This window comes from Zonotrichia albicollis, chromosome 2 (assembly GCF_047830755.1).
Source record: "Zonotrichia albicollis isolate bZonAlb1 chromosome 2, bZonAlb1.hap1, whole genome shotgun sequence".
Lineage (NCBI taxonomy): Eukaryota > Metazoa > Chordata > Aves > Passeriformes > Passerellidae > Zonotrichia > Zonotrichia albicollis.
In genome coordinates, this window is record NC_133820.1 from 4,363,135 (window position 1) to 4,384,073 (window position 20,939).

Genomic DNA, 20,939 nt, shown 5'->3' on the forward strand with positions numbered 1-20,939 from the left:
GCCCTCAGGGCTTTATTATTGCCCGGCACCCCGAGCCCCGCAGCTGCGAGGAAAAAAGGAGAGCGGGGAATACAGAACGAGAATAGGGGAGCGGGGGGGTACGCGAGGGGAAGGGGGGGAGAGGTCGGGGTGGGCGGGGCAGCGGGGGACGGGGCGGGGCGGAAGGGCGGGGCAGCAGGGGACGGGGCGGGGCGGAAGGCCGGGTGGCGAGGGAAGGGAGAGGATGGAGGAATAGGGTAGGGTAAGGTAGGGATGAGTAGGGTAGGGGTGAGTGAGGGAATAGGGAGGTGGGATGGGAGCGGGGGGCGGCCGTAGGGGGGGAGGGAGGGGAGGGCTAGGGGGGAGAGGGAGGGGGGGGGGGTTAGGGGGGGGGGGTGGGTGTGGGGGGTGGGGGAGGGGAGGAAGGGCGGGGAGAAAGGAGAGGTGTAGAGAAACAGAAACACAAAAGAAAAGAAATACAGAGAAAAATATAGAGGAACAGAGATATAGAGCCCCGACCGACAGCACCCTCACCCACCGGACCTCCGAGGAGCAAATGGCTCCGCTCGGCCCTCTCCGCGCCTTAAATTCCCCAAGGCCCCGCCCCGCGCAGACGCACTGGGATCGCTCACACCTGTGCACGCCCCGCCCCTCACACCTGTGCCGGCCCCGCCCCCGGGGCCCCGCCTCCCCGCCCCGCCCCTCTCCCGCCCCCCTCCCGCCCATAAAAGCCGGCCAATCCGCGCCTGTTCCGTTTTCTTCGGGGGATGCTTTGCTCGGGATGCTGCGGGAGCGTCGGTCGGAGCGCTGCGAGGAGATCCGGATCGGGGGCTGGTGCTGCGTGGAGCCCGAGGTGCTCAGGTAAGACCGGGATCGGGAGCTGGGCCCGGAGATTCGGGTCCTGGTCCTGCCGGTGTCTGCTGTGGGAGGCGGACAGGGTATGGGGGCTAGGTGAGACCGGGATCCGGGCTCGGGGATTCCGGTCCTGGTTCTGCTGGTGTCTCCTATGGGAGGCGGGCAGGGTGTGGGTGCTACGGCTGGATGGTTGAGGCCGGATTGGGACTGGGATCGGGACCGGTATCGTTGCAGGTGGAAAGAGCCGCTCCGGCATGGCTGCTCGGACCGTGCCCGGTAGTGCTCCTCCGGCTGCGGCCAGTGCGGGACTGGGGTCCCGCCGGAGCCGGATGATCGAGGTGAGAATAGGACCAGGACCAGACCGGCATCGCTACAGGTAGGAGGAGCCGCTCCGGAATGGGTGCTGGGACCGAGCCAGGTACTGCTCCTCCTACTCTGCTCGGTACAGATCTGGGGTCCCGCCGGGGTTCTGGGCCGTGGGGAGCCGGGGCTATGATGGTGCTGGGCGCCAGGAGGACGGCGCTTCCCTGGAGCAGCCGCTGGATCACGGCTGGAAACGGGTAGGGCAGGGGAATCGCCTGTGACAGCCCCGGGACCCCATCGGCATCACCGCTCCCTCAGCGCCGCCACCCGTCCCGCGGGGCGCCCCCTGGCGGACACGGCGCCGCCCCTCAGCCCTGCGGGGACACCGAGCCCGGCCCGGCAGCACCGCGGCCACCGCGCTCCCCTGTGAGAGCCACAGCGCCCGCATCCCCCTGCTCCGTGTCAGCATCCTCGGGGGATCCTCGCCGAACGACCAGGACTGGGGCTGCTGCTCCCGCTGCGGCTGTACCCGGTGTGGGCCTGGAGGAGGCCAGAAGCCCCCGAAGGGCTGGCAGCCCTCGCGTCCTAGGGATCTGCAGGAGGAGCTGTGCCTGCAGCGTGCCGAACACACATCTCGGTGTGGGCACCGGGACAGCGCTGGCACAGACACGGCTAAAGCGCTGCCTGTGGCCCCTCAGCCAGGGGCTGCTCTGAACAGGCACACGGAGATGCCTCAGCCCGGACAGACACCGACAGCCCAGAAGGACCCCAAGGAGCAGCTGGCATTACCTGCAATGGAGGCACAGACCGTTTGCAGAGGGGCTCAGTCAGCAGTTCCTGTTTCCGACCTCCCAGAGCTCCCAGGTATGTCTCGGCCACCCCAAATCTCCTCTCTCCTTTGCAGCCTGAGGCCATCATCCCTCAGCAGCGCTAAAGCCAAAGCCATCTTCCCTCACAGGTATTGAATCCCAAGCAGTATACTTTGGAGATGCCTCAAAATCAGATGTTCAACTGGGATGAAGTTTGGAACTTCCCAGGGAACCAGCTGGAAGTGCAGAAGTGAAGGAAAGCTTTTGCAGGTAGGTCCCACTGGATGCGTGCTGAAGGCAGGGATGTGCATCCCTTTTCCTGAGGGGAAAGAATGTGTAGAGGCTGCTGCTGAGGCTCTGAAAGGAGCTGGGCTTCTGCAGGGAGAGGTGTGCTGCCTCAGCACAGGCTGGGAGTGCATCCAGCCACTGCCTTGTCCTGCTTTAAAACATCATCTGGAGCCCGAGCTCCAGGGGTGGGGGAGTGAAATCAGCTGGGTTCCAGGGAACTCTGCCAAGTGACTCCAGGGACATCAGGGGAGATATGGGGGATGAGGGTTTTAAACAGCAAGTTCTATAGAATATAGACCTGTCCTTGTCCTGATCCCACTCAGCTTCCCTGGAACCTCTGCTGGCTCCTGACACAGCTGGTGTAAAAGTGGTACCTCTGCATGGGAATTTCCACTCTCCATGAGGCGCTGTCAGGTTATTCCAGCAGGAATTCATCAGGGAATGTGGGGCTGTGGGTGTAACTCATCTGAACTAGCAAAGCTGATAGCAAACCCCAAATCCAGGCACCGCATAGAGAACAATATTTGTGCTGGCCTGTCAGCTAAAACCCCTGGGCTGGGAAATTTCAGCAGCCAAATACATGGAATGCTCTAAATCCCAGTAGCCAGCATTCCCCAGGGGGACAATCCAAGTCCCAGGGTGGCAGCTGGTGTCCTTCCCCTGCTGCTGGTGGGACAAATTCCCTGCAGGAGGGGCGGGAGCGGGCATGGGGAAGTGCCGGGAGGTGAGGCCGCTGGGATGTCACCTGGATCGGGAGGTGAGGCCGGTGCAATGCCGGCTGAATCGGCTGGAAACATTCCTTCCCTGCAGGAGCCAGAGCAGATCCCTCCTGGCCAGGCTGGGGGCAGCCGCTGGATCTGCTCTGGGGTAGAACCCCCTGCCCTGCCCTGCCGGCAGCCCTGACTCTGCTTTCCCTCCCCGCTCCTGAGGGTGTCAGCACTGCCGTGAGGGAGCTCAGACCCAAAAACCCCACAGCCCACAGAGTGAACGATCCCAACAGAGAAATGCAGTGTTGTGATAAAAATTGTTAAAAAGGCTGTGACAACACTGTAATGAGATTCCCAGGAACCTTCTGGTTTGCTCCTGGGTCTGTTTTTACGTATTTTTAGTCCCTCAATGGGCAGTTTGTAGAATTTATTCTGGGACTCAGAGGTTGAGCAGGGCTGGCTTTGGATTGGCCTTCACCTCTGCTCCCATTTGGGCCGAGCTGGGTGGACTCATCCCCTCAGCTCTTCCCTCCAAACCATCCCTGACTCATTTCCCTGCAGGTGAACCCGGGTTTGGCCCCAAGCTGTCCCCTCCTCGCCTGCCCTTGCCCTCACGGTGTCCCTTCTGTTCCCCACAGTGCCCTGGGGACACCAGGGAGGTCCCTCTGCCTTTCTCTGCCCCTCTCCAGCCCCGGCCGCTCCTCTGCTCGCTCTCTCTGCCCCTGTCCCACACAACGGGGCACAAAAGGGCAAAGGGTTCATTAATTCAATTAATTCTGCAATTAATTAATGAATTAATTCCAATTCCCCAGTGAGAAGAACATGAACTCACAGCCACCGAGGCCTGACAGGTCCCTGCAGTGAGAGCTCAGCGCACGTCCACAGAGGTAAGTCCAGCATCTGAAAGAAAAAAAAACACAGTAGAAAAATGTGATTTATTTTGCTTCTAAGTTATTTCAATTTCTTAGAGCCCAGCCAACATTTTCTGTTGATTTTGGTTGGGTGAATCCTGAGCAGTGGGCACAGGTCATGCCATTCATGGGGGCAGAAAAAGTAAATTGGGCTCACCTTATTTCAAGTTATTAAAAAAGATTTCTAATTCCTTAAACATAACACTCTTCAATTACCATAATGATTCTTCCGTGATTTTAACTGATTCTCAGTATATTTTATAAGACTTAAAATAACACCTCCTCCTTAACAGACTTGTAAAACATTAGACAAAAAGTCCTAATACCAGTCTCAGGCTTACACAAGAGACCCTCCCCATAACTAAACAAAAAAATCAAACTAATGTACCAAAAAGTAGACCTTAATAACATCAAAAATACAACTCAGCCATATCCAAAAATAACTCCAAATTTATTTCCTCCAAACACCAAATACTCTTCAAACTCTAAATCAAAAACTCTTTAAAAATAACAAAAACCATAAAATCTTCTAATATCAAAAATCTGAACCCATAAATAAATATTACTCAAAGCCCACCAAAAAAAAAATTACAAAACAATCTGATCAATATCCTAAATACAGGAAAACCCCATTATTCCAATCCATTACCATTCTAAATATAACATAAATGAAAATATCTTACTAAGACACATAGCTCCCAATAAATAAAACTACAATGTAAGGATATAGGTAATAACAATAATAATTCAGCAACCTACAGTTTCTCCAAAACCGAAATGCTTTAAAAACTTCAATATTTATAAATAACAACCTTCAATAACTCGAGTATTAATAAAGTCAAACAAAATTAAATTTTACTACATTTAAGTCTAAATAGTCTTAAATTTAATTTTATCACTGTAATGACCTATCAAAATTAGGTTTATTATTGTTTACTATCAGAGTTAATTATTTATAAATTTAAATGTTATTTAATAGAACTTATAATAAATTTTATTAAAAATAATTTTTCCAAACTATAAAGTATAAAATTAATTTTCTTAAAAAAGTAAAACAGCTCCAATTAAAACAACTAAAATAAAACTCTAACAAACACCTGCTCATAAGTAAAAAAATAGTTTATTACATCATCCATTTCATTAAAAAATCTATTCTTCATTACAATCTCTAGTTTTTATCTTTTATAAATAACCCCAAAAAATAGCAATTACTATTAATATCATACTATTTTAAAATTTGACTTTATTTCCCTAATATATGAATATTTTCAAAAAGTAACCTTAACTTCTCCAAACACTTACTACTAATAGACTAATTAGAGGAAATTAATTATTTTATAATAAATACTATTTATAAAACATCATTATAATATTTACAACTGAGTTTCACATACTTTACCATCTCTTTATATAATTACCAAAACCACATAATTTCAAAATCCCACTTTTTTATTCTCTAACCACTTCTACATCTCTGAAACGAAGTGAACTCCCTAACTAATCTCTACACTAACTCTGCCATTTAACCTAATATTATCTCACAATTTTACCTATTTTCCAAAGTTAAAAAAAAACTTCATTAAAAACCTCCTCCAAACTATTAATCTTATAACTTTCCTCAGTTATTATTACAAAAACACTTCAATGAAAAATCCAACTACAACATTAATTTATTTTTCTAAGTTTCATACTAAGTGTTCACTCTCTCCTACAACTACATTTCCTGCCCCCTCGCACTCTCAATATCTAAATCCAAATTCACAATCCTGTCTGTAACCACTTTCAAATCTTTAAAGAAGAAGTTTACTGTATTCAAAACATCTCTATTCGAAAAATACTTAAAAAACCCAATTACTAAATAATTTAATTAATCTTTAACACCAAAATTTTTACTCATAACTACTATTTTTAAAAACGTTACATAAAAATGTATTAAGTAACATGCACCAATTACAATTTAAACTAGAATCAAACCCTAGCTATACTGAAATAAAATAATTAACAACAATCCCAAATATTTACTATATCAAAAATAAGTTTCAAATAGTTTTAACTTAACAAACTGACTTTATCAATATAACAACTAAACCTATTTTTAACAATTATGGAGCCTTCCACTAATTTAAAATTTATCAACTGTTCCAAACTCTAAAATAATATACAATATTTTAGTACTTAATAAATATATCATTTCACATGTTACTAATTGTATATAATCTAAATAATTCCTAATTAATTTAATTTTTTCTTTACTGCATACACTATTTTAATCTAATATTTCTCCATACTTATAACAAAAATAAATATAATAATAATATCTTAAATAAGTATTGTGACAAATCTCTATGCTATTTTATAAACCAGGATGTAGCAATAGTTTATTTCTCATATGACAACAAAGTTTACTTACATCTCAAGAAGTAGAAAAACCCAGGTAAATTTCAATAAGAAACATAAACCCACTTCACACAAACAACCACCCTAAAAAACAATGTAAATTACACAACATAAATACAAATGTAAATTACACAAAAATTCCAACTTTCACCTAACATCTTGTATTACACCCACCAAAAACTATAAACTAAGTTTCTTCATAAATATAAAAATCAATAGTATAAAATTTTTATTAAATAATAACTTAAAATATAAAATTCAATCAAATATTATGCCTCTATTTAGTTGATTTACTTTTAATTATACAACTTTACCAATGAACCAACCTAAACCAAACATTTAAATAACTTCAACTAAAGTTTCAAGTTTAAATACTTTGTATTTATCTCTCACTACTCAAAAAAATCTGTTCTTTATTTACCTATTTGATATACCAATTACAAATTATCCATATAAATCTATTAATAAAAATTTCTTAATGCAGAGAGAGAGGGGAGATGTGGGAATTGGAAAACCAGAAACTTCCAGAGACACCCAAAGATTTGATCTGCAGCCTGGGAAGAAGCTTGGATTGATGGAAAAATACAACACACAGGCATTAACAGAAAAATAATACATAAAGCAGGTAGGTCTGTGGCTGTTTCTAATTAATGGCCAATCACACTCAGCTGGCTCACACTCTCTGTCCCAGCCACAAGCCTTTGGTATCATTCTTTGCTGTTCTATTCTTAGCTGGCCTGCTGATGAGATCCTTTCTTCTATTCTTTTAGCATAGTTTAATGTAATAGATACAATAAAATAACAAATGAGCCCTGTGAGCCACGGAGTCAGGGCCTGTCCCTTCCCTCACCCTGCCCTGTGAGCAGCCCCGGCTGGGCTGGCAGCAATGGCAGCCCCAGGCAGTGAGGGCAGGAGGAGCCCTGGGTGCCTCTGACTCACCCACAGCAGGGCACAGCTGGGCTGGGGCTGCTCAAACACCAAAGGTTCTGGCAAAGTTGGGAGGAGTTTGGGGATTTTTCCTGGCCTGAAAGAGAGGAGGAAAAGAAAATTAATTCCACTGTGGAAGTCAAAGGATCCAGTTTTCACACTTGTGCTCTGATGGCTCACTTTGGGGTTTTATCCATGGGAGGTGACACCAATTCAGACATAAAAGTGCCCTTTTCCAGCATTTCTATTCCCAGCTATTTCAGACATTAAAAGGAAGCTCATTTTTCTTATTGCATTCTTTGCCTCATTTTACCAGAACCATTTTTATCTCACTTGGCAGTCCTTTAGCACTGGGCTTTGTACAAAGGGATGGTGCCTCACAAGCAATCCCAAAGAGAAACCCTTCCAAAGCTGCCAGGGGAACGTTCCAAGGCACTCCAGAGCACAGCCAGCTGTTCCTGCCCTGCCAGCCCACACAGCCCTGTCCCATCCAGCTGGGCTGGGCAGGCCAGGCAGGGGCTGCCCTTCCTCCTGGGAGCACAGAGAGACAGCCTGGGCAGCACCTGGGAACAGCAGGGGAAAGGCAAAGGGAAAATGCTTTCTGTCAGAAAATGAGTGTCTGTAATCAGAACTTCTGGACAAATTCAGTAACAGCACTTTCATATGATAAATATGGGCCCTGGCCATCCTGCCAGCCCAGGTGAAAGCAGGAAGGAGAGCTACAGGAACAGCAGGAAGGCAGAGTCCCTCATTTGGATGGATTTCCCAAAGTCTCTGCTGCATTGTGCACTCTTTGTGCTCTTTAAATGAATGGATTGCTGCTACAAAAATGATATTTTATCAGCCACAGCCAGGGCAAGGTGAGCTACAGCTGCAGAGTCAGGTGTGGGGGGAGAGCTGGAGAAGTGAAGAACAGGCAATCTTGTCAAAAACAAATCTTGTTTAGATTCACCAGTGCTGGGAACAAGGCAAACATGCTGTCCTGGATGCATCAGGGACACAATGGCCCTGCTTTGGTTGTTGTCCTTTGCCCCCAAGCTTTGGTCTCACCCCTCTCCAGAGGAGCAGGGAATTCCTGCAGGGTCAGGGGACTCTGCTCCCACTGCAGGGATGCCCAGGAAAGGAGGGAGCTGTGCACAGTGACTGAGCAGTGAGGAGCTGTGCCACGGGCAGCTGGGGCTGGAAATCCTCACTCAGGATGGCACACTGGCTGTGCCAGGAAGCACATGCACTCACCTGTGCCCATTCCTGTGATGTGTCAGTCAGAAATCATGTAACCAGCACCTTGCTCCTCACTGCACCACTTAGAAATACATTAAAAACAGAAAAACCCCAAACAAACCAACCAAACAACACCCACAAACGAGAGGGCTCAGTGCAGCATCATCTCCATGTTCTGCTCAGGGATGGACAGAAAGAAGGAGGAAAGCTGTTCTTCCAGTGCTGCCAGGTCTGCACCAAGCAGTCTGAAACAGCCAAAATTGCCTCACCTGCACTTCCCTCCCTGCCCTGGCTGCTGAGGGACAGAGGCACCACAGCCCAGGCTGGCAGCACTCACACCCTGCTGGCACAGACACCTCCATGTTCCATCTCTGGCCCAGCAAACCCAGGGTGTTTCTGCTGTCCTGTCACACTTGGCAAATGTCACTGACATGGATGCAGGCACAGACACCCTGTGTGGCTCTGGGGTCAGAGCCCCTTTGGCACAAACACCCCAGAGAAGGCTGGAAGGAATCTGATAAATCTTCCTCACAAAAAGCACCAGTTTATCAGATGATGCTCTTTTCTGACCCAGACATGGGGCAGCTGAGAGGCATTTTAAAAACTTGGATCCCATGTTCAGTCTCATGTGAAGGGTGAGACAATACAGATGTTATAATTCACCCATCACAATCAGCAGTCAGCTATTTCCTAATTCCAATACACTGTAAGTGTTTCTTGGCCTGTCAGCTTCTGCCACACCATGCTGTAAATGCCTTAAAGCCAATCATCTAAAATTACCCCTTGTGAATCTCATTACAATGCATCTTTCATAGTTCTATTTCTCTAAGGTATCCAGTCTTATTAACAAACCATCCTTTAAAACTTGTTTCTAGCTCCAGTTCTCTCTCAGCAATGCCTGTCCTGTTCCGTGCCATTTCTAAGTCAGCATTTCTTATCTCAGAATTTCCATACAGATCCACACTATGTGAGCCTTCTGTCAAACTCTGGAAATTTCCTGCACATCCATTTCCCTCCCAGAGCAGTTCCCTGCCCAGCCCAGGGGCTGTGGGTGCTGCTGCAGGGCACAGGGGCTGGAGGGCACTGCAGTGTGACATTAAACAGCAGAGCAATTGCCAAGCACAGAGATCCATCCTCACCTGCTCTGATGGCTGAATCCCTGCGGCTCATCCTCGGCTGTCCCTGCTCCAGGGAGGATGGCCTGGGCTCACACGCTGCCCTGCCAGCAGAAGGGAAAGGGTTAATGGAGCTTTTGGGCACGTTCTGTCCCCAGAGGGGTTGGGCACAGGCACGGGAAGCTCTCACACACACAGAAAGGGTTAATGGAGCTTTGGGGCACATTCTGTCCCAGAGGGGTTGGGCACAGGCACGGGAAGCTCTCACACACAGGGAAAGGGTTAATGGAGCTTTGGGGCACGCTCTGTCCCAGAGGGGTTGGGCACAGGCACGGGAAGCTCTCACACACAGATTATCCCGAGCCAGAGCCCTCCAGGGCACCCTGGAGACAGAGAGCAGGAGCAGACCCAGCTGCAGCGCTGATCCTGCTCCTGCTTTCCCCCAGGGGCAGGGACAGCATTCCCTCCCGGCCCCGAGAGCCCCAAGGACAGTCACTTATTGGGGTGGCACTGGAGCTGCCACTTTGCTGCCACTCCTGCCCTAGAGCCAGCAGGTTTCTGTGGGAGCAGGAGTTATCTGTGCAGGTCGGAGGCTGCACAAATCCCTAGACCATTCCCTTAGGGACCCAAAGCTTCCCACGTGCCTTTTGCAGTCCAGTTTGTAATTTAAGTGCATTTCCAGAGAGTTTAAATGGGAATGAGGTGCCCCGGTGCCAGCCCAGCATCAGATATGGGGCATGAGGAGACTCACCAGACACATTCCCTGCAGACTCTCCCCTCTCAGCGCTCCAGCTGCAGCATTCGCATTTCTCACCGAGTTCTCTTTCCAGGATTCCCAGCAGGAAACTGGTGGCCGCTTCCAGATGCAAATCCCCAAGGCAGCGCTGCTCCTCGCCCCCCCGAACCCCCCCTGCCTCCATCCTTTCCTCCTTTTATAACCTCGGCCCCACCCAGGATTCACAGGGAGGCTCCCAGATGTTTCCGAGACCCAAATCATTCCAGGTGTTTCGGGAATTAACAGAAATAAGCTCGTCCCTTTTGGGGTAACAAATTATCTGTTGCCCCATTCCCCCTTCTGTCTCCTGTTCCCTAAGGCAAAACACCCGGATCAGGCGGGGGCCAGGGGGAAAATGTCAAGTCCAAACCCAAACCAAAGTTGTTTTTCCATCGGTTTCCCTCAGGACTGTTCAGTTTCCCCGCTGTTCCTCGGCCACAGGAGCAGCTTCTCTGTGGGGCCCGTGGGGTGGCACAGGGACCCCCGTCCCGCTGCCTGCCGAGAGCGGAGCCCGTCCCATCCCACCGCAGCCGGAGCGCGGCGCGGGTTTCGCTCCACGGAGCGCGATCGCAGCGAGCCGCGAGTGCCGGCACAGACCCGTCCCGCTCAGCAGCGGCTCCGGCAGCGGCGCCGCAGCACACGCGGCCCTGTGGGTGCCGCCCCGCCCGGGCGGCCCCTGCGCGCTCCTATCCCCTCCGGCCGCACCCGAGGGCGCCGTGCCCTGCCCGAGCCAGGGGATTGTCCCGATCCCCGCACAGGGACGGGGCGGAGAGAGCGACCCCGCGTTCTGCAGGGCGGACACGGGGCTGGGCACGGAACCGCAGCCCGGCCGCCTTGTCCCGGGACAGCAGCTGTCCTTGGCCATTCCTGCTGCTCCCGGGGCTAAAACCGCCTGGGGGATTGCTTCTGATCACAGCCATCGGGTGTCTGACGGGAGTCCCTGAAACAGAGCTGAGTGTCTGTGACAAATGAGGGTGCTGAAGATGGAGTGACAGCAGAGGGAACCTTGTTCCTGCCAGTTACCCATGGGGAGAGAGCAATTCCCAGCTTGGGAAACAGGGAAAGGGAATTCTGTGTCCTCTCCTGCTCAGGATACACATCTTCACTGTCCCATAAAGGGACCATTTGAGCCTTTAGAGAGATTGCCGTGGGTCAAGGATCTGCTGCCTCGGCAGGGCAGAAGGTGGAGCTGCTGTTGGTGATTGTGACAATGACCCGAATAATCAGAGATCAGTGGGAAGTTGTTCAGTGCCCCGGCAGTGACAGAGAATGTGCTGGGCTAGTGTCACACGTAGAGCTGGACAATGACCCTGAACACCCCAAAAAGGCAAAGAAACCCTGAGCCACGCTGTGAACAGGCACCATAGGGGCGATTTATTGGAAGCGCCAGTAAGGAACAACGGGAATTCCCTGGCCCTCAGCTTGGTCCCGCCTGCCCACACCCCCGCCCTCGGGAAGCGCTGCTCTTCCCGACTGCAAAGCCAACAAACATTTTTTCCTCCGTCCCTAAAAACTCTTCTCTGAAAGCCTCTGTTCTCCTGCGCTTCTCCTCCTCCAGCATCCTCCTCCTCCTCGCGTCTCTCGCGTCCCTCCCCGGGCCCGTGGCTCCGCTGCTCCCCGGCGCTCCGGCAATGAATAGAATGGATGCGATGAATGTAATCGATGTGAGCCTCGCCGGGCGGCCCGGGGCGCCGCGGGCTCAGGCCAGCGCCGGCCGTGCCAGCACCATCAGGCGCTGCAGCCGCTCGTAGGACACGAACATCACCACGTTCCAGGAGCCCAGCCGCAGCAAGGACGGGACGAAGCTGTGCCGGCACAAGCGGGGCTCAGGGGACATGCGGGGACATCCCCAGAGCGGGGATCCCCCAAATCCTGCCCGCGGCTCGGGGTGTTTGGGGCGCTGTGCCGCGACCGGTCCGCAGGAGCTGAACTCACCCCTTGTAGAGGCCGGCGGGGCCGTCCTGCATGAGCAGGGCCAGCAGGCAGCTCAGGGCATTGCGGTACTGCCCGGGGCTGCCGTTCATGCACCGCGTCTTCACCACGTCCACCGGCGACGCCACCACCGTGGCACAGAACCCGGCGCCGAAGGCGGCCACGAAGCGGCACGGGACGTTGTGTGAGGGAGGGCAGGGCCGGGCTTGGACGCTGCAGGGACAGGGATGGCGCCCGGCCGTGTTCCCTCCCTGTGCCGTGCTCACCTGTCATCGGGATCAGAACCGGGACCGGCATCAGAACCGGGATATCGGGACCGGGATCGCGGCTGGGAACGGGAGGAGCCCCGGGACCCGCCAAGCCCCGCGGGCGCCGCCTGGCGGACACAGCGCGGCGGTGCAGAGAAGCGCCCTCCGGTGGCCGCCGGCGGAACTGCAGCACCACTGGGGCTTCAGTAGCTAAAATTATTTTTGTTTTAAAATTTATTTTATATTATTGTTGTTTATATTATTATTGCTTTTATTTTTATTTGTTTTATTGTTATTTTTGAATGTATTTTCACTCGTGTTCACGTTGAGCCTCTCGCTGAACCCAAGAGATAAGGAATTTCTTGCCAAGTTTTTGCTCCTACTGACCAACTGAACCCATCCCAAATCCCCTAAATAATTTGGAGGGTTTTTTTTTTCCCAGCCTAGGCAGGGAATTCTTTTTGAGAAAAAAAACCCCGAGTTAAAAATATGGGGTCTAGGGGGAAGAGAGGGGTCCTGCGTTAAATTAAAAAAGCACTAGGAAAAGTAAATCTCTGGAAGGTTTCATATTCTCTCCCAGCCTGTTTTTTGTGTGATATGCTCTTGATTCCAACTGCTCCCAGGGATTTTCAACCTCTGGGGTTAAAATGAGCTGCTGAGCATGACAGAAAATCATGGGAGAACTCTCTGGATTGGGCAGTGGGAGCCTCTGTGTAGTGCCATAACACAAAACAAGGACAGACTGGCAGGGGAATACTGACAGTTTATTTCACAGAGCAATGCAGAGTTTATTTTGATCTAGCTCTAGTTTCATTCAGAAAGTATCTTCCTCTGCTTTTTTTCCAAAAAAAAGGTAGCAAATATCCAGGACAGTAACAGTCAGTGCATTATGCATGAAATTTGGGTCTTGTTTAAAAAAAAAAAAAAGAAAGAAAGTTAATTTTGAAAACAACTCTTTGTTGGTTTGCTTTTATCACTTCCAAGCTCTTAAGCACTTAACTTATTATATTCACATTCCTTCAAAGGTGAGCTTTCCAGCTTCATGCACCACCTTTAACCTTTGAAAGCTAAACATTTCCATCTTTCCTCACAATTTTGCTATCTTTCTTAGAGGTGGAGTGTGATGGACACATTGCCAATGTGTTCCAACAGAAATGAACTCTGGGAGGAGCATGAGGATATCAGGAATGCCCCTGAATTCCAGGTCTACCCCAACCAAACATCTCCAGGGCTGCAGGGCATTGTCCATCCCCTCACAAACATTTCCAGGGCTGCAGGGCTCTGTCCTCACAAGCAGCCAAACACCCCCAGGGCTCCTGGCAGCTGCCCCAGGGTAACTCCAACTGGGGCTGACACTTGTGACCTTAAAGATCAGCTGGTGACAGCAAGGACCTTTGCAGGGGCTGCAGTAACCCCTGACCTTCACCCTCCTCGGGAGTGCACGGGAACAGCCAGAGCATTTCTGTGCCAGCCCTGCCATCCCTGTGGCTCTGTGCCATCCCAGGCCTGCAGGGATGTTTGGGCTCTGGGTGTGTGAATGGCACTGGCCCGCAGTGCCACGTGAAGGCAGTGGGGCACAGAGCTCAGCCAGTTTGCCATGGGATCCCTGAGTGCTTCCTGCTGACAGGGGAGGGTTTCCAAACGTGCAAACGGGTTTGGGGTGTCACACAGGCCCTGCTGGCTGTGGGGAGCCCAGCAGAGGAAATCCCTGAGGCAGGGCTGGGCAGGCAGCGCTTCATGGCCCTGCACACATCCCTTGGTGTACAAACTCCATCTCCTGATGGGTGCCAGGCCTGACACTGCACAGGCAGCGCTCCATGGCCCTGCACACATCCCTTGTTCCACAAACTCCATTTCCTGATGGGTGCCAGGCCTGACACTGCACAGGCAGCGCTCCATGGCCCTGCACACATCCCTTGGGGCACAAACTCCATCTCCTGATGGGTGCAGGCCCATCCCTGCCCTTGGCTGTTCAAGAGACGTACACAAAGCTGGGGAGTGCAGTGAAGGCTGCTGGAGACATCCTGGGGCAGCAGCACTCACATCTGGGCACCTGCACCGTGCCTCTGCTCCCCAGGATCCTCTTGGAACCCCAGAATCATTCAGGCTGGAAAAGCATTGCCCTGCCAGTCCCTGGGGCTGCTGGGCTCATCACCTCTGGTAATTCAGGGCACCTGAGAGGAGTCAGGGGGGAAATGGGGCAGGTGGTTTGGGAAGGTTTGGGAGTTTGGGATTAAAGGAGGCTGCAGTACTGAGAGCAAGGGAGAGGAGAGAGAGAGAGAAAGCAAGGAAGAAAAAGAGAGAGAACAAGAGAGAGAAAAAAAAAAATGGGAGAGAGAGAGAAAGAGAGGAAAACCCAGGGGAGAGAGAGAGAGAGAGAGAGAGAGGAAAAAACGGGAGAGAAAGAGAGGGAGAGAATGAGGGAGAGAGAGAAAAAGAGAGAAAAAAAAATGAGGGAAGGAGGGAGAGAAAGAGAGAAAAAAAAATGAGGGAAGGAGGGAGAGAGAGAGAAAAAATACAGGGGGGGAAAGAGAGATACAGAAGGAGAATAAAATAGGAGAGAAGAGAGAGGGAGGGAGGGAAAGAGAAAAAACTGAGGGAGATTGAGAGAGAGAAGGATAGAGAGAATAAAATGGGAGAGAGAGAGGAAAAAAATGGGAGAGAGGGAGAGAAAGAGAAAAAAATAGAAGAGGGAGAGAGGATGGGACAGAGAGGGAGGGAGGGAGAGAAAGAGAAAAAAGCAGGAGAGAGAATGAGAGAAAGAACCAGGAGAGAGAGGGAGAGAAAGAAAGGGGGAAGGAAAACCCCCCTTGGGCACGTTCCCCAGTGCCTCTCCCTTTACTGGACCAAAGCTGCAGGACTCTCTCCTTTCTGGGACAAAGCTGTGGCATTTCCTGACAGGTGGGGAATTGTCTGGGACCCTGGCCCTGCCCAGCTCCAGCTCGTGGCCGGAGGGGCTGGGGGTGCCTGGCCCAGTTTGGTGCCCCCAGTTTGGGGCTTTGGGGCCAGCTCCCCTGGGTGCTGCTGGCACCTGGAGGTGCACGGGGCACCTGAGGCACCCAGGACACAGAGAGGGGACATGGGGGCCAGGGGCAGGCACAGAAAGGAGCACGTGCATGTCCAGAGCGGGCACTGAGGGACAGGCAGGAAGGGTTTTGGCAAACCTCACTGATAAGAGCCAAAATGAGGGATGCAGGGCCCCAGGCAGCTCTCCAAAATGCAGTTTATTGTGTCCAAGAGGTTTCAGCAGCCCAGGGCTGTGGGTGACAGAGCTGTGCCCTCAGCTGTCAGCTCCAGCTGCAGGCAGGCCTGGACACCCTTTGTGTGTCAGGCCAGGCTTTGGTGACACATTATCCCTTACAGGGTACGCAGAAATGGTCCCTGTGCCATAGAGCACAGCCTGTCCTGTGCCTCACAGGGACACCAGAGCCTGTTGTGTGCCTCACACGGACACCACAGCCTGTCCTGTGCCTCACACGGACACCCAGCCTTTGCTGCTCACACAGCCCCGGGGCGGGCGGGGATCCCGGGACAGCCCCGGTGCAGGGCCCGCAGTGCCGGTGTGGGCCTGGAACTCTCATTTGTGTGCGGTGTGCTGTGTGGGCTGAGGGACAGGGATTCCTCACAGGACAGGCAGGGCTGGACAAGGGGAATGGCCTCAAGCATGAAGGAAGGCAGGTTTGGATTCAGTGTCAGAAGTTTTCCCTGTGAGGGTGGGCAGGCCCTGGCACAGCTGTGGCTGCCCTGGATCCCTGGCAGTGCCCAAGGCCAGGCTGGACACTGGGGCTGGGAGCAGCTGGGACAGTGGGAGTGTCCCTGCCATGGCAGGGCTGCGATGGGATGGGCTTTGAGGTCCCTACCTCAATGTAGTGATCCTGATCTGTAGTGATCCTGATATGTAGTGATTCTGATCAGGGCTTGCTGAGGTCAGTCAGTCTGAGGAGCTGCTGCAAATTCAGGCTGAAAGATGAGTGCTCATAATTTACACCGTGTAAAGCAAGAATGAATGCCTCAAGAAATGATAATGCATGATTGTTTGGCGTTTTGTTTTTGTTTTTTTTGGGTTTTTTTAAGGAAAGGGATGGGGTGAGGTGCTTCCTTTTATTTTTTTCTGAATCAATGTTATTTCTCCATTACAGCTTAGTAGAAACCTTATTCTGCTCTGGCTGCTCAAAGATCCTCGGCAGCATCTACAGGTGCACCTCAAGGAGCCTGGACTACAAGAGAGATTTGTTCTGTTTCACTATTGACTCCATTGAAAGGTGAGCACAGAATGTTTGTGTGCCAGCCCCACTGCACTCACAGGCACTGCACTGAGGGCTCTCCTGTTATATCTCTGGGAAGTGCAGAGGTGGCTTTTTCTGCTGCTCTACCCCAGAGGGGTTTTCTGTACTGCTGGTGAGGAGCCTGATTTTGGAATGTTGGATGGAATTGGCCCAGTCGCTTTTCCTTCTGGGCTTCCCGTAGTCTGTCCATGGCAGGCCCAGCCTGTGCCTTTAGCTTGGAGCCCTCAGTCCTCAGGGAAAGGAACCTTTGGGAAGTTCTTACAGCTCTGCCCAGTGCTGTATGGATTGGGATGATTTTCTGGAATTAGGCCGTCCATTCTGACCCGTTTGTTCTCTCTCCCTGCAGACTGTGCTGCTGAAAGGCTGAGGTGGCACCAGGATCGGTGACATCCCTGACTCCCTGTGCCTTCCTGAGGCTGAAGCCACGTTTGCTGCCAGGGACCACAGAGTGGAAGATGCTACAGACTGAAAACTTGGGCATTTTTCTCCTGAATCCCAAGACTCTCTGCAGCTGCACACTGTCTATATCTTAAAAGAGTTTCTGGCTTTTTAAAGTTTTTTACATTCTGCAATATTCATCTGTAACTCCATTAAAAAGAGTCATACTGTATCAATGTGGTGTGAATGACTTTGTTTGAGTTGGTTAATTAAAGCAAATTATTGATAAGGGGTTGGAGCTGGCAGCTCTTATTTTCTCTTCATTCCTTTAATTCCTTTCTATTATTTCTTAAGCAATTACTGCAGTTAGGATATACAATAAGGACAGCAGCATTTCTGCCCTGCTGGATTGGGAAATCCAAGTTCAGTTCCTTGGAGAGACTGAGGGGATGGCTTTTGACAGTGGGAATTTGGTGAGGAAGAGAGAGGAGAGGTCCCACAAAAAAAAAGTGGTTAAGGCCAGTTCTGCTGGCTTTGGGTGCTCCTAGCCCAAAAATCATCCTGGTTAAAGGGAACTTGGGGAAGCAAGGGGCCCTGTGCCAGAGGCCCGTGCTGGGACCCCTCAAATTGCAGCCAGAAGCGCTGGGCACTGCCAGACTTTTGGGACACGGTGACTGAGAGGCTCCACGGCCTGATCCCGAGGGTTTTCCCATTGTTTCCTGTCGTGCTTAGCACCGGGCAAGGCAGTGCAGCCCCACAGGCTGAAAATCCCATGGGAGCAGCTGGAATCACAGACGAGCACACAGAAACCAGGCTGGGAGAGCACATGGGCTGCTCTATAGATTTATTTTTTGCAATGTGTTTTGAATTTATACCAGAATCTCTCCCCTCCCCTCAGATCCCGTATCCTTGAGTTTTGAGTTTTCTCATAAAGACTCCTCGGCCTGCACTGGGAAATGATTCCGTGGCACCGGGAATGCGGCGGGGTCTGAGGGTCCTGGGGCTCCCCCCGCCCCGGCCGGTTCCCGGTTCCGTCCGTGTGGAGCCTCCGTTCTGGGGCTCCCGCCGCCCGCGGCCGTCCCGGTCCCGATCCCCGCCCCACACCGCGCCCGCCGCGGGAGAGGCGGCACCGCTCGGGACCCCCCGGCAGCCGACACCGACAGGAGCCGAGCCAGAACCCCGGCCCATCCCGGCCCCGCCTCAGCGCTCGGGGCTCCGCGCAGCGCCGGGAGCAGCCCCGGTTCGGCCCGGTGCGACGGACGGGACCGGTGTGGGGGACACGGGCGGTGCCGGTGTGTGTGACACGGGCGGGACCGCCAGCGACGGCCCCGCTCCCATCCCGGGCAGGGCGGGGCGGAGTCGGGGCGGGCCCAGGGCTACGTGAGGCGGGGCTTGGGGGCGGGGCCAGAACTACGTGAGGCGGGGCTTGGGGGCGTGGCCAGAGCTACGTGAGGCGGAGCTCGGGGGCGGGGCCAGAACTACGTGAGGCGGGGCTTGGGGGCGTGGCCAGAGCTACGTGAGGCGGAGCTCGGGGGCGGGGCTAGAGCTACGTGAGGCGGGGCCAGAGCTACGTGAAGGCGGGGCCGGAGGCGGGGCCAGAGCTACGTGAAGGCGGGGCCGGAGGCGGGGCCAGAACTACGTGAGGCGGAGCTCGGGGGCGGGGCCAGAGCTACGTGAGGCGGGGCCAGAGCTACGTGAAGGCGGGGCCGGGGGCGGTCCCGACTCCGGCTCAGGTGTGCGGGGCGGGTCCCGGGACTCGCTCAGGTGTGCGGGACCCCAGCGCGGCTGCGCGGGGCGTGGCCGAGGTTATTTAAGATCCGGTAATCTCGTTAACCGCCATTTGCTCACTCGGAGCTCGGTGCGGACGGGTGGGTTCTGTCCCCGCTCCGCGGCTTTTTCTCCCTTCCTCTTCCCTTCTCTACCTTTCCTTTCTCCTGCTTGTATTCCCCTTCTTTCTCTGCTTTTCTCTCTCCCCCCTTTTCTCTCCTCCTCAAAGCCGACTCCTTTCCCTCCTCTTTCGGCCTCCCCTCCTGTCTCCCCCTCTGCCGTTCCTTTTCCTCTCTGTATTCCCCTTCTCTCTCTTCCCCCCTTTCCTCTCCTCCCCTTTCGGCCTCCCCTCCTGTCCCCTCCTCTACTCTTCCTTCTCCTCTCTGTATTCTTCTTCTTTATCCCCTAGACCCTACCCTCCTCTTCCCCTTACTCCTTTCTATTCCCCCTCTCTCCCTTCTCTGTCCGCTGTCCGTCTGTCCCTTTCCAGCCTTTCCCTTCCCTTTCACTTTCCTCCCTGCTATCCCTCCTCTCTTGCCGTTCTCTCCGTTCCTTCTTTCCTCTCAGCCGCGGGGCTGGGGGTTCCGGACAATAATAAAGCCCAGAGGGCCGGAGTCCGGCGCCCCCGGCCCCGCTGGAGCCCCGCTGGTGTCCCCCTGCAGTTCCATGGTTGTGAACGCAGGGGGCGCCGCCGGGGCTCCGCTTCCCCCATCCCACGGGGGCCCCTCGTTTGGAGGGGGTCCCGGGATGGGGGGTCGGGTTTGGGGACCCCCTTGTTTGAAGGGGGTCCCGGGGTGGGGGACCCCGTCATTAGGACGGGGTCCTGAGTGGGGGTCAGGAAGGGTCCCCTCGTTAGGAGGGGGTCCTTGGGGGGGGTTAGGAAGGGGCCCCCTCATTAGGAGGGGGTCCCTGGGGGGGGGGGGGGGGGTAGGTAGGGCCCCCTCCGGGGGAGGGGGCCCCGGGGGGGGCGGGGCGGGCCCCCTCCGGGGGAGGGGGCCCCCGGGGGAGGGGGGCGGGGCGGAGGGGGGGCATTCCCCCCTCCTGGCCCCGCCCCCCTCCCCCGGGCCCCCTCCTCCGGACGGGGTCCCGGCCCTGCCCCCTCCCGGGGACCCCTCCTCCGGACCGGGGCCCGGGGGGGAGGGAGGGGGGGGCGGGTGGGGTGGGGGGGAAGCAGAGGGGGGCACGTCACTCTGCGCCGTGAAACACAAGTACACGTATAAGCACACACACGAACGGCCCTCCCCGTCCGGCCCCCCCCACCCCACCCGCCCCCCCTCCCTCCCCCCCGGGCCCCGGTCCGGAGGAGGGGTCCCCGGGAGGGGGCAGGGCCGGGACCCCGTCCGGAGGAGGGGACCCGGGGGAGGGGGGCGGGGCCAGGAGGGGGGAATGCCCCCCCTCCGCCCCGCCCCCCTCCCCCGGGGCCCCCTCCCCCGGAGGGGGCCCGCCCCGCCCCCCCCGGGACCCCCTCCTCCGGAGGGGGCCCTACCTACCCCCCCCCCCCCAGGGACCCCCTCCTAATGAGGGGGCCCCTTCCTAACCCCCCCACCACCCCCCCGGACCCCTCCTAACGAGGGGGCCGCTGTAACCCGCACCCCCCGCCCGCACCCCCCAGTGTGCAGTGTGATGTAGGGACAGCCGGAACCCCGGCGGTGTGGGGCGGTGTATTGAACTGGAATGGGGGGACCCGCAGAGCGGCTCCGCCCCGTGTGGGGGCCCCAGCGAGGGCGGGGGCGCCGGGCTCCGGCCCTCAGGGCTTTATTATTGCCCGGCACCCCGAGCCCCGCAGCTGCGAGGAAAGAAGGAGAGCGGGGAATACAGAACGAGAATAGGGGAGCGGGGAAGGGGGGAGCGGTCGGGGTGGGCGGGGCAGCAGGGGACGGGGCGGGGCGGAGGGGCGGGGCAGCAGGGGACGGGGCGGGGCGGAGGGGCGGGGCGGAAGGCCGGGTGGCGAGGGAAGGGAGAGGATGGAGGAATAGGGTAGGGTAAGGTAGGGATGAGTAGGGTAGGGGTGAGTGAGGGAATAGGGAGGTGGGATGGGAGC

At 53.9% G+C, this 20,939-nt stretch overlaps 2 protein-coding genes and 1 long non-coding RNA gene across 7 annotated transcripts in view; 1 reads left to right on the forward strand and 2 right to left on the reverse strand.

Moving 5' to 3' along the window:
- The first annotated feature begins 701 nt into the window (after nt 1-701).
- The window catches only part of LOC141726711 (uncharacterized), a 31,726-nt gene continuing 11,488 nt past the window's right edge, over nt 702-20,939 (forward strand). For 3 of the 4 annotated variants that reach the window (XR_012577757.1, XR_012577758.1, XR_012577756.1), the window contains exons 1-5: nt 702-840; nt 1,069-2,001; nt 2,096-2,216; nt 3,754-3,828; nt 6,734-6,874. The gene's annotated coding sequence lies outside the window, so the exon portion shown is untranslated. Of the gene's footprint in view, nt 841-1,068; nt 2,002-2,095; nt 2,217-3,753; nt 3,829-6,733; nt 6,875-7,516; nt 10,680-20,939 lie in introns of those variants that run through there. The other variant, XR_012577759.1, reaches the window with a different exon arrangement.
- Nucleotides 6,970-11,015, reverse strand: LOC141726743 (uncharacterized). 2 transcript variants are annotated; one of them, XR_012577769.1, is made up of 3 exons: nt 10,264-11,015; nt 9,537-9,616; nt 6,970-7,739 (listed from the first exon to the last, which is right to left on the reverse strand). It is a non-coding gene; the product is annotated as an uncharacterized LOC141726743 (long non-coding RNA). The 2 variants fall into 2 exon arrangements; XR_012577771.1 differs by having other exon boundaries at nt 6,970-7,273; nt 10,264-11,010.
- LOC141728269 (putative mitochondrial transporter UCP3) lies at nt 11,632-13,600 on the reverse strand. Its single transcript, XM_074535994.1, has 3 exons — nt 13,559-13,600; nt 12,223-12,485; nt 11,632-12,092 (listed from the first exon to the last, which is right to left on the reverse strand). Exons 1-3 carry the CDS (start codon nt 13,598-13,600, stop codon nt 11,987-11,989), a joined length of 411 nt encoding a protein of 136 aa, XP_074392095.1. The 3' UTR covers nt 11,632-11,986.

Coding starts and splice junctions, on each gene's coding strand:
- LOC141728269 (XM_074535994.1), bottom strand. CDS start 13,600: ATGTGTCCATCACACTCCACCTCTAAGAAAGATAGCAAAATT. Junction 12,486..13,558: donor CTAAGAAAGATAGCAAAATT/GTGAGGAAAGAT, acceptor TCCCGATGACAG/GTGAGCACGGCACAGGGAGG. Junction 12,093..12,222: donor CCCGCCGGCCTCTACAAGGG/GTGAGTTCAGCT, acceptor GTGCCGGCACAG/CTTCGTCCCGTCCTTGCTGC.